Source organism: Carassius auratus, chromosome 6 (genome assembly GCF_003368295.1).
Source record: "Carassius auratus strain Wakin chromosome 6, ASM336829v1, whole genome shotgun sequence".
Taxonomy (NCBI): domain Eukaryota; kingdom Metazoa; phylum Chordata; class Actinopteri; order Cypriniformes; family Cyprinidae; genus Carassius; species Carassius auratus.
In genome coordinates this window covers 1877960-1895149 of record NC_039248.1, presented here as the reverse complement: position 1 = coordinate 1895149, position 17190 = coordinate 1877960, and the positions used below count along the sequence as shown (strand labels likewise).

At 41.0% G+C, this 17190-nt stretch overlaps 1 protein-coding gene across 2 annotated transcripts in view; it reads left to right on the top strand.

Annotated features, from left to right (window-relative positions):
* The first annotated feature begins 490 nt into the window (after positions 1–490).
* The window catches only part of LOC113090186 (transcription activator BRG1-like), a 36600-nt gene continuing 19900 nt past the window's right edge, over positions 491–17190 (top strand). The window contains exons 1-14 of one of the 2 annotated variants that reach the window (XM_026256189.1): positions 491–844; positions 1513–1745; positions 1819–1936; positions 7482–7868; positions 10326–10424; positions 10506–10773; positions 13284–13410; positions 13519–13692; positions 14174–14347; positions 14559–14780; positions 15986–16116; positions 16192–16246; positions 16332–16450; positions 16546–16693. In XM_026256189.1, the coding sequence (XP_026111974.1) occupies positions 1527–1745; positions 1819–1936; positions 7482–7868; positions 10326–10424; positions 10506–10773; positions 13284–13410; positions 13519–13692; positions 14174–14347; positions 14559–14780; positions 15986–16116; positions 16192–16246; positions 16332–16450; positions 16546–16693 (2241 nt within the window). In that variant the 5' untranslated portion in view covers positions 491–844; positions 1513–1526. Of the gene's footprint in view, positions 1746–1818; positions 1937–7481; positions 7869–10325; positions 10425–10505; positions 10774–13283; positions 13411–13518; positions 13693–14173; positions 14348–14558; positions 14781–15985; positions 16117–16191; positions 16247–16331; positions 16451–16545; positions 16694–17190 lie in introns of both variants that reach the window. The other variant, XM_026256184.1, reaches the window with a different exon arrangement.

Sequence of the window (17190 nt, the reverse complement as noted above, 5' to 3'; positions counted from 1 at the left end):
GGATGGAACAAATAACTTATTCCCTTAGACTTCAGCTAAATATTTTTGAGGCAAGATGGAGCCCAATCTCAAGAAGTTTGCATAACAAGGATTAACGAACCACACACGAGAGGGTAAATAGGGACATATAATTATTTGTATACATATAATATGTAGTGTTGTCATTTTTATGCTTGACTTAAAAAAGGAAAAAATGTGAAGACTTCTTTGCTTTTATTTTTATTTTATTTTTTATTTATTATTATTATTATTTGTTTTTTGTATAAATCTTTTGATTATTATTATTTATATGTGTACATTCAGGTATCATTTACTGTTGTAGTTGTACCCCTGTTGTCTATTGTTGATGTATCCCTGTTATTACATGCTGCTTCTAATAAAAAAAGTTTGAAAAAAAAACATTATACATTTAGAAAAGTACTCAAAAAGTAATCAAATGTAATCCGTTTCATTACTTTGATAAAGTAACTGAAATAGTTACACTACTTATTACATTTTAGATAGGGTAACTTGTAACTTGTAACCTGTAAACTGTTACATTTTCAAAGTAACCTTCCCAACACTGCTGACGGTGAAATGTATTTTGTTTGTAGACAGATAGTGTTTATCCTGGTCAAAATAAACATAAGTTGTTACAATACCCAAAACATTGAAAGAAAAACATCAATAACAAAACACAGTTTATATATAGAATGTATCTTTTATCATTTAGAAAAGCAATCTCGTTGGCTGTCTCTCTGTCGGTGTCCGCCTCGGCGCTCCGTACACGAGCTCAGACCGAATGAACGGAATCCGCTGCTCGGTAATCAACCCCACCGGCTCGAGTTCGTTTATTATATTGAGGGTAAGTGTGATTAAATACGCAAGGAATTATGATCGTGTCGATGTGTGCAGTGTGAGCTCCAGCACATCATCAGTGTCTGGCGCTGCGTGCGTCATGATTTCTCTCGCGCTGCGTCGCTGTGACTCCGGTTCCGACGCGAGCACCGACGCGTGCAGATGTTCGGCGGAGGATCCCTGCAGACGACATTTTATTCTCCTGTCAAATGTGCATGCTTGGCTGATTTTCCCAAAACGAGCCGCTGTTTGATGTTTCCATCATCCGACTCTGACGAAGCCTTCTTCTCCTGCCTCATCATTATCAGCATCATCATGTAACACGGAAGACCTGGACAATACAGTCCTTTTACAAACGGAGGTTCCCAGGCCTGGGAAAGTCATTGAAACTAATGCAATCTCGAAGTGGGAATTTGCATAGTGAATTGTCTTGTGTGAAATAGATACAAATATTAAATAAAATGACATGAAAACACACACACACACACACACACACACACACAATTTAGATTCAAAAGCATTGTTTTGGAAGAGAAAAAAGTCCCTTAAGAAAAGTCTAGTAATATAAATAAATTGTGCTTATATAGAGAGACAAAGCAGACGTTATTTTATGGTTATAGTTCATAAATCAGATTTTAATGGGCACAAATGTTCTTTCCTAAACCTTGAATGCAGGCTGAGTCTGTGGCATGTCCACCCCGGAGCCCTCGTTAGGAGGCACACCCTGTCCGGGGCCCTCGCCTGGTCCAGGTCCATCTCCAGGGGTCGTGCTGGGGTCCGGACTGTCCCCTGGATCCTCACACAGCATGATGGGCCCCAGTCCTGGACCAGCCACTTCCACAGGACTCTCCTTTCCTCCGCAAGCGTCTGTGGGATACAGCCAGGAGAGTCTGCACCAGATGCACAAGGTGGAGGTCTGACCCAACCCTAAACCCAGTAGATGAGCTCATATCTCTATTAATGTCTGTATTTGTCCTACAGCCAGTGGAGGAGAACCTTTCAGAAGACGCTCGCTTCAGTCAGATGAAGGTGGTTCCGATGAGGGCCGGTCACAGTGGGATGACCCGTCCAGGGAGCCCGATGGACCAGCACTCGCAAGGTAACGCACCTCATGCTCACCAGCAGCAGACTGATCAATCTATCTTATATGTACTAAGCTACTGACCTTTGCTTTGATGCAACCTCCCAACTTTTCTCATTTTTATCAAAATGTGCTTTTTTCAAAATCTGTAATATAATATAAACTTTATTATTAACAGCAATCCAGATGTTTTTAACATTACAAAACACATTCTCATGTTAGCCGACAATTCCTCAACAAAAATAAAATATCATAGTGAAATATTATCAAAATATTTATCTGATGGAGTTGACGAAATTATGAGTTTGTAGTTATTTTAACTATCTAATGCAGTGGGTCCTATCCTTTTTCAACTCGCGGCCCACACAACCACACACATATGTTTCCGCGGCCCATTACAAAAAAATGAACTGACCCTAATGTTGGGTTAATAACTTAGTACTCAGAAGCTAGATTGTTAACTGTATTTATTGAATGTACTATGGCTGTGCGATATGGACAAAAAAAAATAAAAAATCTATCGCGATTTAGATTTTAATCATGATTTTGATTTTGACACAGATATGCTTTACAGTCATAAATGCATTCAGGATGAATTTTAAACATATTTCCAAAAGAAAACCAATTAGAGCTTTATCAAAAAGTTGTAACATCTCTAGAACAAACATAAGTCAAAATAATCACTATAGTAATGGTGTAACAAAATAGACATATGGCAAAAAACATAAATAAATAAATCCTGTGTCTAGGGACTTTTTTTTTTTCATACATTGTTCATAGAGCTCATTAATCGTAGCGGTGCCTCAGGTGTTTAAATAGATTTGTTATACATTATACAGGTTCACACGTATACTCCGTCTGCAGTGCGTATACAGTATGTGTGAGTATTGTGTGCAGTGTGAACGCTCTGATCCGTTAACATGGGCTCGGAAACAAGGCGCATCACAGTCAGTGTGTGAACCTGGAGTTAGGCGTATGCCCAGTCTGTTCTGTTCTCCGCTAGCCGCAATGCATTCTGTTCGGATTGGATAGCATCAGGGCCATTTGAAGGAATTTGGGGGCCCCAAGCAAAATGGACATAGAGGCCCCCCCATCCCCACACACACGCAAAGCCTACAGGAACCACAGCATAGCCATACAGTTTAAGTTCACCCACACTTTATATAAATAAAAAAGGTTTACAGTGCAAATATATAGTTTGGTGGGAATTCAATAGTGATTTGCACTGTTTTTTTTTCTAATAATATGACAGCACACACTTATCAGTTTAAACTCTGGGCTGTGCAGGATATCAGCTATAACTATAGAGCACTGAGAAGTGAAGCATCTGTTGATGATGAGGATGAAGTTGATGGTGTAGCTGAGAAAATAATTGAAAAAAAAATCTGAAATTACCTGTGAAGTACGTTTTACCATTTCACTGTTAGCATATTGAAAGAGGTCACTATTAACAGCTCAGGGGTGCGTTTCCCAAAACCATAGTTGCTAGCTAAGTTAGATGGTAGACACTTTATAATAACAATCATTAATAGATGGTAAACTGATAGTTAATTAATCTTTAGTTAATGGTCATTTAACTGTTAGCAAACAGTATTTTTACGTATTATAAAGTTTACCAAAAACTTAAAGATATGTTAGCATTTCTATATTTTGATATTAGAAGGGAACGGATGCAGGCAGCTGCTTTCACTACCAATGCTTAAAAACATCCTAAGCTAATGTTTGATGCACTGAATTTATTGTGTGGTTTTCCTAACCCCCATTTGGTAAATAGATTATCACGGTGGAATAGTATAGCATGCTATCTGCTGGGCCACTTTCATCTAGGGCTGTAGCTATCGAATATTTAAGTAATCGAGTATTCTACCAAAAATTCCATTGATTAATCGAGTAATCGGATAAAATATGTTTTTGCTTAATTAAAGTGCAATATTAATTATGCAAGAGAAAATAAGACTCCTGGGTCTCTTAAAATGAACAACTAAGTTTCCTTTTTTTTATTATTATTATTTTTTTTTAAATGCATAGAATGCAATGGATACATCAAAAATAAACATGTATATATTACCCATTGTTTCTCTGTCTGTACTTGTGGTGTGAACAATGACAAAGTTGAAAGATGAATTAAGTGCATTTAAGTCCCATTGGTTGGGGTTTTAAATAAAGCATTTTCTGAGATGCACATTAAACATTAAACAAAAAACATTAATTTAATTTATATTTTAATTATTGAAAATTAAGCAAACTTAACTTTTTGGTAAACAAAGGGGATTTACTATTAAAAATAAAACATGGAAGACATTTTGTGTGATTAAACCTTACAAAGGTTTGATTTTTTTTTTTAGTAGTAGACTATGTACATTCTGCTGAACAACAGTAATACATCTCTAGCAAATACTTGTCTAAAACAGAACTTTTATTTTGACGAAATCGTAGGGCCCTAGTTGTGGTATACCAGCTCTATCTTGCAACGGACACACGCCACGACGTTCTCTTTACATTTGCCCGTGCTCTCAAATCAAAACACTACTGACTCCTTGGAGTATGTGATTTCTGTTCTGCGTCTTCCTTATCCCGTTAAAAACATATTACAGAAACCATATTCCTTCCGTTCAAAAAAAAAAAGTTGCACTTACTGTTCGTTACAAGCAGCATTTGCCGTCAGGCAGGTAGCTAACATAAACATATTTTTGCTAGCCTACCTGCTGCAAAATTACACCATTTGTACAAGAATGACAAGTAGAGCTATTTTATCCAGTGTAATTTATCACTTACCACTATCTTGTTTTTTTCTTATCCTCCTCTTCCTTTCTCTTCTGGCTTCCTGAAGCATAATTCTGCTTCATGACTGCCGAGGAGGTTTTGTATTTTGCCGGCAGCAGAGATCACGTGTTGGCTGCTGTCAGCGACTACTGAGAGGGGCCCCTTGAGGGGGATCCCGATAACAGTGTTATTATACTTCACTGCATTGACGATCAAAGGGGTGCTCACACAGTGTCGTTGCATTTTATTCTTAACCAGTTGTTGTCTTGGGGCCCCAGGCCAGCTCGGGGCCCCAAGCAATTGCTTGGTTTGCCTGCCTTGTCACGACGGGCCTGGACTGCTGATCTGACAGTTGTCCAGAAGACAATCATTGACACCCTTCACAAGGAGGGTAAGACACAAACATTCATTGCCAAAGAAGCTGTTCACAGAGTGCTGTATCCAAGCATGTTAACAGAAAGTTGAGTGGAAGGAAAAGGTGTAGAAGAAAAAGATGCACAACCAGCCAAGAGAACCGCAGCCTTATGAGGATTGTCAAGCAAAATATATTCAAGAATTTGAGTGAACTTCACAAGGAATGGACTGAGGCTGGGGTCAAGGCATCAAGAGCACCACACACAGACGAGTCAAGAGATTTACTGAACCACACACAACATCAGAGGAGTCTTACCTGGGCTCAGGAGAAGAAGAACTGGACTGTTGCCCAGTGTCCAAAGTCCTCTTTTCAGATGAGAGCAAGTTTTGTGTTTCATTTGGAAACCAATGTCCCAGAGTCTGGAGGAAGGGTGGAGAAGCTCAAAGCACAAGTTGCTTGAAGTCCAGTGTTAAGTTTCCACAGTCTGTGATGATTTGGGGTGCAATGTCATCTGCTGGTGTTGGTCCATTGTGTTTTTTGAAAACCAAAGTCACTGCACCCGTTTACCATGAAATACTTCATGCTTCCTTCTGCTGACCAGCTTTTTTGAAGATGCTCATTTTCCAGCAGGATTTAACACCTACCCACACTGCCAAAAGCACCAAAAGTTGGTTAAATGCCCATGGTGTTGGTCACCAGACCTGAACCCCAGAGAGAATCTATGGGCTATTGTCAAGAGGAAGATGAGAAACAAGAGACCAAACAATGCAGATGAGCTGAAGAACACGGTCAAAGAAACCTGAGCTTCCAGACCACCTCAGCAGAGCCACTGATCACCTCCATGCCACGCTGAACTGAGTCAGTAATTAAAGCAAAAGGAGCATCTACGAAGTATTGAGTACATGTACAGTAAATCAACATACTTTACAGAAAGCCTTTTTTTTACATTTTTTATTGGTCTTATGAAGTATTTTAATTTGTTGAGATTGTGAATTGGTGGGTTTTTGTTAAATGTGAGCCAAGAACCAAAGTCTCAAAGTACTTCAGTGTGTGCATTTAATTTATTTAATACATATAAATAAAATACACAATTTGAGTTGAATTACTGAAAAAAAGTAACTTTTCCACAACATTCTAATTAATTGAGATGCACCTGTTGTTCTGAGATCAGAGAAAATATATAATTTGTTTTCCAATGATATATCAAAATGCTTAAATGTGAATCATTAATAAAAGCTTTTTAAACAACAACATTCTCATTGTTGTTTGTTGTTTTTGTTTTAATACATTAATTGATTTATTGCAGGTGGGCCGCCAATTCCTATTAAAATAAATAATATTATTGTTAATATATGTAAAAATGTCTAAGTCATAACATAACATCATTTCATATACATAATTAAATAACAAAAAAATTGTTTTAACTCTTATATGCTTCCACTATTGGAGCTCACTGATTGGTTTAAGAATAAACCGTTTATCTTAGATATTTTTGCTGCACATGCTACAGAACAACAAATTCAAACATGCATAAATGGCTGTCGGTATGCTTCCTCCTGACTGCTTGCTCCGCTCACTGTCTACCCGCTGCCGAGCTCTGCATGGAACTGGGTTTCAGTTTTGCTGAAGCGGTGCCAGTCCCATTTATTTTCTGTTCATTGTCAGTTCATTCTAGGGCTGTGTGATTAATCGAAATAGCCATAAAATAACTATTTGAGCGTGCGCGATTTCTAAATCGCTTTATAGCACGATTTTCCGTGGCCCTGACCTCCCGCAGTATGCTAGCAGTCTTCCCCATGATTGTGTAGCCTAGTGAACCAAACTGAGAGACCATTTTGAAGGCTCAGGAACCTTTTGCAGGTGTTTTGAGTTGATTAACTGATTGGCATGTCACCATATTCTAATTTGTTGAGAAGGTGAAATGGTGGGTTCTTGTTAAATGTGAGACAAAATCATCTCAATTAAAAGAATCAAAGACTTAAACTACTTCAGTCTGTGGGCAATGAATTTATTTAATACACAAGTTTCACAATTTGAACTGAATTACTGAAATAAATTAATTTAATTCTAACCCTAATTTATTTACTTTGTGTCTACTGTGCATCTCCTATAGTAATACTGTAACTTTTAAAAACAGTTAAATACACATATAATAATTAGTTGTTACCTTTATCCATTTACATTCACCAAGATCTAAATATTCACATTTAATCTTAAAAAATGATCCAGAAATGATCAAAATACAAACAAACTGTATTATGTATAGATGAGTTTTATCCAGTGGTATGTGTTCCCTCAACCCTAACTCTGTTAGAAGTGATGACTGTCAATTCACAAAAGCAATATCTGCTGTATATGTAGTATTTATACATTATTAGCAAAACAAAATCCTCTCTGTTACCTCCTTAAAAGAAGCGATGTGTTACTGCTGTGTGTCTCCTGCAGGATACCCATCTCCGCTGGGATCTTCAGAGCACATGTCCAGTCCTGTGTCTACCAGTGGGCCTCCGTCAGGTCCTCTCCTGTCCACCTCTGGTTCACTGGACAGTGTGGACAGCCAGGCCCTCTTGCAGCAGAACCGTCCGGGAAGCCAAAGTGCAGCCCCGGGCTCCAGCAGCTCCTCCGCTCCGACACCCTTCAACCAGAGCCAGCTGCACCAGCTGCGAGCACAGATCATGGCCTATAAGATGCTAGCTCGCGGGCAGCCGCTCCCAGAACACCTGCAGATGGCAGTGCAGGGCAAGCGTCCCATGCCAGGGATGCCCCAGGGTCCGTCTCTGATCAGCCTGCCGCCCGGTGGAGGAGCGATCACCGGCTTCAGCCGAGGACATGGTGAGCACATCTGACTCTCCTAACACACACACAAACACGCACACACACACACACACACACACAATCAATCACTGATAATGCGTTTCCTCATCTGCTCACATGGTACGTACTGTAATATTTCACTGGTTACAGAGTGCAGGGTTGGGCTAATTGAAGAATTTATTTATTTGAATTAATTTGAATTTAATTAAATTGGTCGCACAGCTGAGAAATGTCATTAATCCAATGTAAATGTTGTGACATTGTTTAAAATTGACATCATTCATTGTATGTTAGTGGCTTTTCAAGTATTGATTATTAATATCATTATTAAAGGGGTGGTTGACTGCATGTCACAGTGTCTGAGTTGTGTTCCCTGGGTGTCCACTAGGTGTCCTCCGTTCCCTACGATGTCTGTCATCTTATCACTTCCTGTTCCCTTATTTGGTCACCTTCCTCCTTGTTTTAGTTAATTGATTGTTCCCCCACCTGTCTCCAGTTTCCCCATTATCCTTCTGTGTATTTATACCCGGTCTGTCTGAGTCTTTGTCACGGAGTCCTTGTCGTATGTATGATACTTTCCAGAGTCTGCTCTTCCCGTGTGTTATTGTTTTTGTTTTTATGTTTTTGGATTTTTTGGTTTTGACCCTGCCTGGACTGTTAACTCTTTTGGATTGCCCCTCAATAAAATCTTTTACCTGCATTTGGATCCCTCCCGTGCTTCTTGTATCACCGTACGTGACACTGCAGGGGTGGATTGGGACCAAAAAGTGGCCCTGGACTTTCTGGCCCACAGCAGCCCACCACATCATAACGCATCCACCCCTGTTTTGATGCCATTTATTAATTTAATATTTAAGTATACAGTTTGGGGATTTTAAACAATAGGGCAACTGTTCCTACGTACCTACCTGCAAGCAGCATCTACTCATTTAGCAACTCTTAGTAAGCGACATGCTTCATCACGATACAAACATTCTCCTAGAACTCACACTTTGCATGATATAGAAGTTTATAAACTCAAATGATAGCTTTATGTGCTTTACAGATGAAGTCTTTATTTATTCGAAATGTTCAATAATAGATCATCTTTAACTCTGTAATACAAGTTCATGATCCGGTTCGTGTGGGAAGTCGTGGCCTAATGGTTAGAGGGTTGGACTCCCAATAGAAGGGTTGTGAGTTCTAGTCTCGGGCCGGACGGAATTGTGGGTGGGGGGAGTGCATGAACAACTCTCTCTCCACCTTCAATACCACGACTTAGGTGCACTTGAGCAAGACACTGAACCCCCAACTGCTCCCCGGGCGCCGCAGCATAAATGGCTGCCCACTGCTCTGTGTGTGTGTGTGCGCGCGCGCGCGCGCATTTCGGATGGGTTAAATGCAGAGCACAAATTCTGAGTATGGGTCACCATACTTGGCTGAATGTCACTTCACTTCAGATGATTCTTTTGAGTCAATCTTTTAAAATGATCATTTATTTTGTTGAACGAAACCAGTGTAGAAAGCAATGGTTCACAAACTGGATAGATCTGAGGTGCAGGGATCGTAAAATCGCTAGCCCAATGTTGTTTTCCAGTAGGACTCCAAAATATATCACTGCCCTGCCCGACGGGCTAGCTTGAAGTGTGATGTAAAATTCCTAACTTGATTCGCATTGTTCACACATTTGAAGGGGTGAAATGTATGGTAGTTGATTGTTTGCACTTGTTTCTAAATCTTGTCGATTCAAGCTTTCTGCTTACTCATTCCTTTGCAAAGAAAAGAGATGTAATATTATGATTTCCGTCATTTTATATATAAATCCCGGTTGACCGTTTAAATGACACCCAACCCTAACCTAACTGGTTTCTGTTATGCCACTCTCTCTTAAATACACAATGAGCTTAGATCAGTTAGCTGGCTCAGCGTATTGTGATATGACGTTCCCATATTGCATGTTGTCCGGAAACGTCACCATTACGGGCAATAGTTGCATGTGCTCCGGTGGAAAAGCCAGGCAACATAGCCTCATCCCATTTATTCCCGGGGCCAGGGTTTATGTTATTTGCAGGGTTTGAGAAGCTCATTGTAGTCCCTACCAATCATAATTGTAGGCATTTTACAATTAAAAAAAAAAGACATTATCTCCTATCCATTTAACTTTCAGTGCCGTAACTTTACAAATATCGTTTAAGCTTTAAACAGCAACATCAAACTAACTAAATTTAAAAAGCGCAATCAACCACCGCTTCAATTCTTAAAATGCTTCAATGATGGTATAATTAAAAACTGTATATTTAAAAAAATATATTATTTCATTTGATTTAATTTCTAGGTCCTTAAAGTCACAATTCAAATTCTGTGTGTAACGTCGCTCCTAATTCAGATTGAGTGTGTTTCTGAATGATGGAGTAGAGGTGTGTTGAACAGTCAGTGGAGCTGCACTCGTCTGTGGTGACTTTAGTAAAGGGTTAGTTTGTTCCGGTTGCTCCGCAGGGTTAGTGGGACCCAACATGCCTCCTCCTGGACCTTCCGGAGTCCCGGCTGGTGTTCAGGGCCAGAACCACAACGGGCCCCCGAAACCATGGCATGAAGGTAAGAGCGCATCCATGCAGTGAGTGATGGCTGAACATCTTCAGGTAAAGCAGTCTGTGATGATGTGTGTCCATGTGGCAGGTCCTCTGGTCAATGCAGCGACCCCCTCCAATGCTCCTCAGAAGCTGATGCCGCCGCAGCCCACTGGACGTCCCTCTCCCGCACCACCGTCTGTGCCGCCCGCTGCGTCTCCGGTCATGCCACCACAGACCCAGTCTCCAGGACACCTGGCCCATCAGTCTCAATCCACCACCATGGTGCCACTGCACCAGAAGCAGAACCACATCACACCCATTCAGAAGCCCTGCGGTCTGGATCCGGTGGAGATCCTGCAGGAGAGAGAGTACCGGTGAGCCCTAACCCTGACAGAACCACAGCCAGAGAACAAACAAACACTTCCACCTCTGTTCGTTACACCAGCCTCCTGTAAACCAAAATAAACAACGCTTTTTCAGGCTTCTAGTTAACCTGCACTGAGATGATTTCTTAAAGGGGGTCATATGACGTTTGCTAAAAAGAACATTATTTTTGTGTATTTGGTGTAATTTAATGTGTTTATGCAGTTTAAGGTTAAAAAACACATTATTTTCCACATACTGTACATTATTGTTTCTCCTGCGTGCTGTAGAGTGGTTTGTGATTGTATCTCCGCTCTCTGTTGTCTAAAGTGATCAAATATAAACTTAATTCCCACCATATATCCAATATTATCTATAAATCTAATCTGACTAATCTGACTGTTCGATTAAAAATTTTTTTAATTGCGAGTGCAGTACGCCTACAGCACGTTAGCATTCGTTAGCCGTTTAGCTTGGCATTCACGTTTCCATCCACGTTTCTATCTATCATCCAAACTTTCATTGAGGACAGAAAAAATGTGAGGGCTGTTGATATGGCTTTGGATGCGACTAGGTCAGGGAGTACACTGTTCAGTTCTGGCTATAGCCCCATTGCAGCAGGGCAACTGGGTGACTGTGAGGCGGCATAGTCGTGGATCAAAACATTTTTCGGTTCTGATAAAAACATTAAACAGGTTCTCCCCACTCAGTGATGCACCCACTGAGAAACCTGACGAAAGTGCTCTTTAAAGAGGTGTGTGAACTTGCAAGCACGATGTCAGACACTGTAATATGCTCTGGTCCCCTCCCTGCTTGCCGTGGTGACGAGATGCATAGCAGATTGTCATCACTCAATGGCTGGATGTCTAAGTGGTGCCCACAGAATAACATAGGTTTCATAGACAATTGGACGAGCTTTTGGGGCAGACCTGACCTGTTTAAAAGCGATGGTCTTCATCCCTCCTGGGGTGGCGCTACTCTTCTCTCTAGAAATATGGCAAATAGTCTTAGTGTTTATACTTGACTAACTGGGGCCCAGGTCAGGAAGCAGACAGACTGGCTAAACCAGGTGTGCCCAACCCTGTTCCTGGCGATCGACTGTCCTGCAAAGTTTAGCTCCAATCCTAATCAAACACACCTGAAGCAACCAATTAAGGTCTTCAGGCTCACTTAAAAATTAAAGGCAGGTGTGTTTGATTAGGGTTGAAGCCAAACTTTGCAGGATAGTCGATCGCCAGGACCAGGTTTGGGCACCCCTGGGCTAAACCGACCGTCTGCTAGCTGCCTCCCGTCACAGAGGTCAGTTAATTCTCAGCACATAGAGACTCTTTCACCTAGATATCACACTATAGAGACTGTGTCTGTTCCCCAAACTACAAAATACAAAAAATGTCCAAACCAAGTTAAGAGTAACAATATAATTGATGTTCAACAAATAAAAAAACGATGTTATACAGATAAAGAAATGATAAAGCTTGGCTTGCTGAATATCAGATCCCTTTCTACAAAAGCACTTTTTGTAAATGATATGATCACTGATCATAATATAGATGTGCTCTGTTTGACAGAAACCTGGCTAAAACCTGTTGATTACATTATTTCAAATGAGTCTTCCCCCAAAGATCCCTTTTATCGACATAAGCCACGTCCAAAAGGTAAAGGGGGAGGTTTTGCTACAATTTATACAAATATTTTCAGTATTAGAGGGTAATTTAATTTAATTTTAAATGTTAAATCCCCTGTGATGCTTGTACTGCTTACTGTATACTGAAACTATAGACTCTCTTTTCTAGCATTTTAGATACAGTTGCTTCTTTATGCGCAAGGAAGGTTAAGGAAAACAGTTTGACACCATGGTATAATGACTCGCACCCTAAAGAGAGCAGCCCGAAAAATGGAGCGCAGCTGGAGGAAAACAAAACTAGAGGTATTTCGTATTGCTTGGCGGGAAAGTAACCTATCCTACAGAAAAGCATTAAAAACTGCTAGATCTGATAACTTTTAGTCTCTGTTAGAAGAAAACAAACATAACCCCAATTATTTATTCAATACAGTGGCTAAATTAACGAAAAATTAAGCATCAACAGGTTTTGACATTTCCCAACATGACAGAAGTAATGACTTTATGAACTACTTTCACATTTCATAACAGAACAGATACTATTTAAACTGAACTGAGCTGGATGAAGACATTAATGAATTCAATGATGAGCTGTTCATGCACTACCCCCACCCACCCACAATTCCGTCCGCCCCGAGACTAGAACTCACAACCCTTCGATTGGGAGTCCAACCCTCTAACCATCAGGCCACGACTTCCCCCAAAGAGTTAATACAGGTACAGAGATTACGCTCACTGCATGTATTCAGGATTGTTGGTGATAGTTGGTAAACAAAAAAAAACAAAACAAAAAAAAAAAAACAAGTTTTTCCGGCACAAATTGGCCACTGATGCCTTCTACCCAGGCTCAGGTGTCACTGCGACTGGTTCCAGGACTTCTGATGCCTTGTCTCTCTGCAGACTGGAAGCTCGTATCACTCACCGTATTCAGGAGCTGGAGAATCTTCCAGGGTCTCTGGCTGGAGATCTGCACACCAAAGCCACGATTGAGCTCAAAGCACTCCGACTGCTCAACTTCCAGAGACAGGTGATGAACACGGACTGATGCTGTGATCCACATCAGTCCACCTCCTCAGTGCATCTGTTGAACGTCCTCTGCTATAGCGCTCTGATGTTCATCTGTCTGTCTTCACAGCTGCGTCAGGAGGTGGTGGTTTGCATGAGACGCGACACGGCCTTAGAAACCTCCCTGGACTCAAAGGGCTACAAGCGCAATAAGAGACAGTCCTTACGTGAGGCGCGAATCACAGAGAAACTAGAGAAACAGCAGAAGATCGAACAGGAACGCAAACGCAGGCAGAAACACCAGGCAAGCAGCTCTAGCACATTCACAGCGGATCTCTGATTCCTCCAAACGTCTGAGAGCACACTGGAAAAATCTCATTTAAACCTACAAATAAGAAGATCATTTTATGATATTAAAAGAAAAGTTATGATGTAAAACAAACACAATATTTATCAGATTTAGCCTTATTTCTAAGTGACTTAATCAAATAATCAGTGCTCATGTGGTTCTTCCAGTGAAGCTCAAGATGCTCCGTGGATCATCTGCGATCCTGCTGGAGAACATCATGATCAGGTTTAGATGATGCTCCAGTGCTGCAGAATCTCCCGTCCATCTTCCTTCTGCACTCACTCCTATTGTGATGCTGATCTTATATACTAGTAATGAAATATTTGTTATTAAATTGCAGGAGAATGCAAAATAAAAAACATTTCCACAAGTGTTCTCAGACGTTTGGAGCACACTTCAGTCACTCTGATAATTCCCATGATTCATTGCTCTGCAGGAATATCTCAACAGCATCCTGCAGCACGCCAAAGACTTCAAGGAGTACCATCGGTCCATCACCGCGAAGATCCAGAAACTGACCAAAGCTGTGGCCACATACCACGCCAACACTGAGCGCGAGCAGAAGAAAGAGAATGAGCGCATCGAGAAAGAGCGAATGAGACGCCTGATGGTACACACACACACACACACACACTCACACACACACACACACTCACACACGTTTACTTAGCTATCTAAATGGGGACTCTCCATAGGCGTAATGGTTTTTATTCTGTACAAACTGTATTTTCTATCGCCCTACACCTAAACCTACCCCTTCCAGAAAACAAACCTGAGGTCAGGTGTGTAGCTGGTGTGTGTTGTGTGTGTTTGTGCTGCAGGCTGAGGATGAGGAGGGTTACAGGAAGCTGATTGACCAGAAGAAGGACAAGCGTCTGGCGTATCTTCTGCAGCAGACAGATGAGTACGTGGCTAATCTGACGGAGCTGGTCCGCGCTCATAAAGCTGTGCAGGCCCTGAAAGAGAAGAAGAAGAAGAAGAGGAAGAAGAAGAAGCTGGAGAACGCAGAGGGCCAGTCGGGGGCCCTGGGGCCCGATGGAGAGGTGGGTTCAAGGATGTGAAGTGTGATTATATCCAGAGCCCTCATTTAACAACAGTGAGTATGCACAGATGTGTGTGTAATGAGTGTGTAAGAACAGTTTCACGCAAGTGTGGGATCTACAAACTTGTACTTAAAAGTAGGAATGTGTGTTATAAGTACACCTCTGAGCATGCTTACACAGAGAATCTAGGGGTTGAATTGTGATACTAAAAACAGAAAGTGCCGCTGCCTGTTTCCTGTGTCCCTAACCCTAAAAAAAAAAAATCTTAACTTAAGGTGTATTTACTATATAAGCAAAAAGAAATAAGATATTTAGTCTTGTTTCCTGGGGAAAAAATCTAAATAAAGTGATTTTTTTTTGGCGTGGCGGACACAGAAGAGCTCACATTCTCCAAAATGGTGCTTAAGTGGTGGGAAGAGACACAAGACAAATTGTTGAATAAAGTCGTTATTTTTGTTTTCGTCGCATACAAAAAGTGTTCTCGTCACTTCATAACGTTGCGGTCGAACCACTGATGGCAGATGGACTATTCTGACGATGCTTTTCATACTTTTCTGGACCTTGGCAGCGTAAGGTACTTGGCAGTCTATGAGACAGTCACTAGCCTCCCGGTTTTCATCCAAAATATCTTAAATTGTGTTCCGAAAATGAACAAAGCTTTTACGGGTTTGGAACGATGTGAGGGTAAGTGATTAATGACAAAAAATGTGAGCATGTGAGATTTATCAAAAAAGATTATTGGTGTGCATAAGAACCACGTAAACACATTCAATAAATTATTTTTTTCATAGGACAAAATATTGCACCTTTTCTATGCATTGTTGATAAATGACGGGCCCAGATAATTCAACTGAACTCTATCACACAATGCTGTGTGCTCAAATTAGAAGTGAATATATATACTCTGATTGTTAACCGCTTCTTCAGTCATGCTGATACCATTTAAGATATTTGGACACAGTCCTATTATAGTTTCTCAAACATGATCAATCTATCATCATTTACTAACCCTCACATCTTTCAAACCCAAAAGACTTTCTTCTGTTTAGTAGTGAATGTCAGGAAAGTCTGTGCTGCACTGATGATCATGAGGATGATGATGATGAGGAGGATGAGGATGATGATGAGGATGAGGATGATGATGATGATGATGAGGAGGATGAGGATGAGGATGAGGATGAGGATGATGATGATGATGTTTGCAGCCTCTGGATGAGACGAGTCAGATGAGTGATCTTCCAGTGAAGGTGATCCACGTGGACAGTGGGAAGATTCTGACCGGAGAGGATGCTCCTAAAGCTGGACAGCTGGACACGTGGCTGGAGATGAACCCTGGGTAAGAGGACAGTTGATCATCTGTGCTGCTAATGATTCAATCATCTCCACTCTCTCTCTCTCTCTCTCTCTTCAGTTACGAGGTCGCTCCGCGGTCAGACAGCGAGGATTCTGGGTCGGAGGAGGATGAGGTTCCTACAGCTGCTTTCTGACCATACCAGATTAAACTGAGAGAACCAGATTCATTAAATACCTTCTATGATTGTTTCCTGACAGGAAGAGGATGAGGAAGCTCCTCAGCTGATGCAGTCACAAACTCCTGCAGAAGAGAAGAAGAAGATTCCTGACCCGGACAGTGAGGACGTGTCTGAAGTGGACGCCCGTCACATTATAGAGTAGGACAAACTCACACACACCTGCAGGCTCAGCTTACACTCTCAGTGCTGCAGTCTAAACCTGTGTGTGTGTGTGTGTGTGTGTGTGTCTGCAGGCATGCTAAACAGGACGTGGATGATGAGTACGGCAGCGCAGTGTTTGCTCGTGGGTTGCAGTCGTATTACGCCGTGGCTCATGCGGTCACTGAGCGGGTGGACAAACAGTCGTCTTTGCTAATCAACGGTCAACTCAAGCAATACCAGGTCATTCTGAGCTCTTACCAGTCATCCAACTAACACTTTCAACATTACCAGATGACTGACATGGGTTACTCAATCACCGGTATCTGATTAAAAAAAATTATTATTATTAATTAATTGTGTAAAAATTATATTTTTTCTGAAACCTTTGTCTTAAACTATCTGTTTTAAGGGGCAGGATTTTTAAGGCTCTTCAGTAATCAGACAAAGTTGTCATTGGCTAACATCTGCATAGGAAACAATATCAACACCTCACTATTGCATGGGAGTGTTTTTACAACATGATCAGAATAAATTGATCATTTTTAGACAAATCATTATGAAATCATATACTTATGGCTTCATCTTTCAATAGATAATTCTTTGTGACTCTCCATGACACTGTGCTTCGATTACAAAACAAAATCCTCCTACACAATCCGGGACACCATTACAAATACACTATCCACTTATTATTACGCTGGGAAACTTCTGATATCTGTACAAAGACATGAACAAGC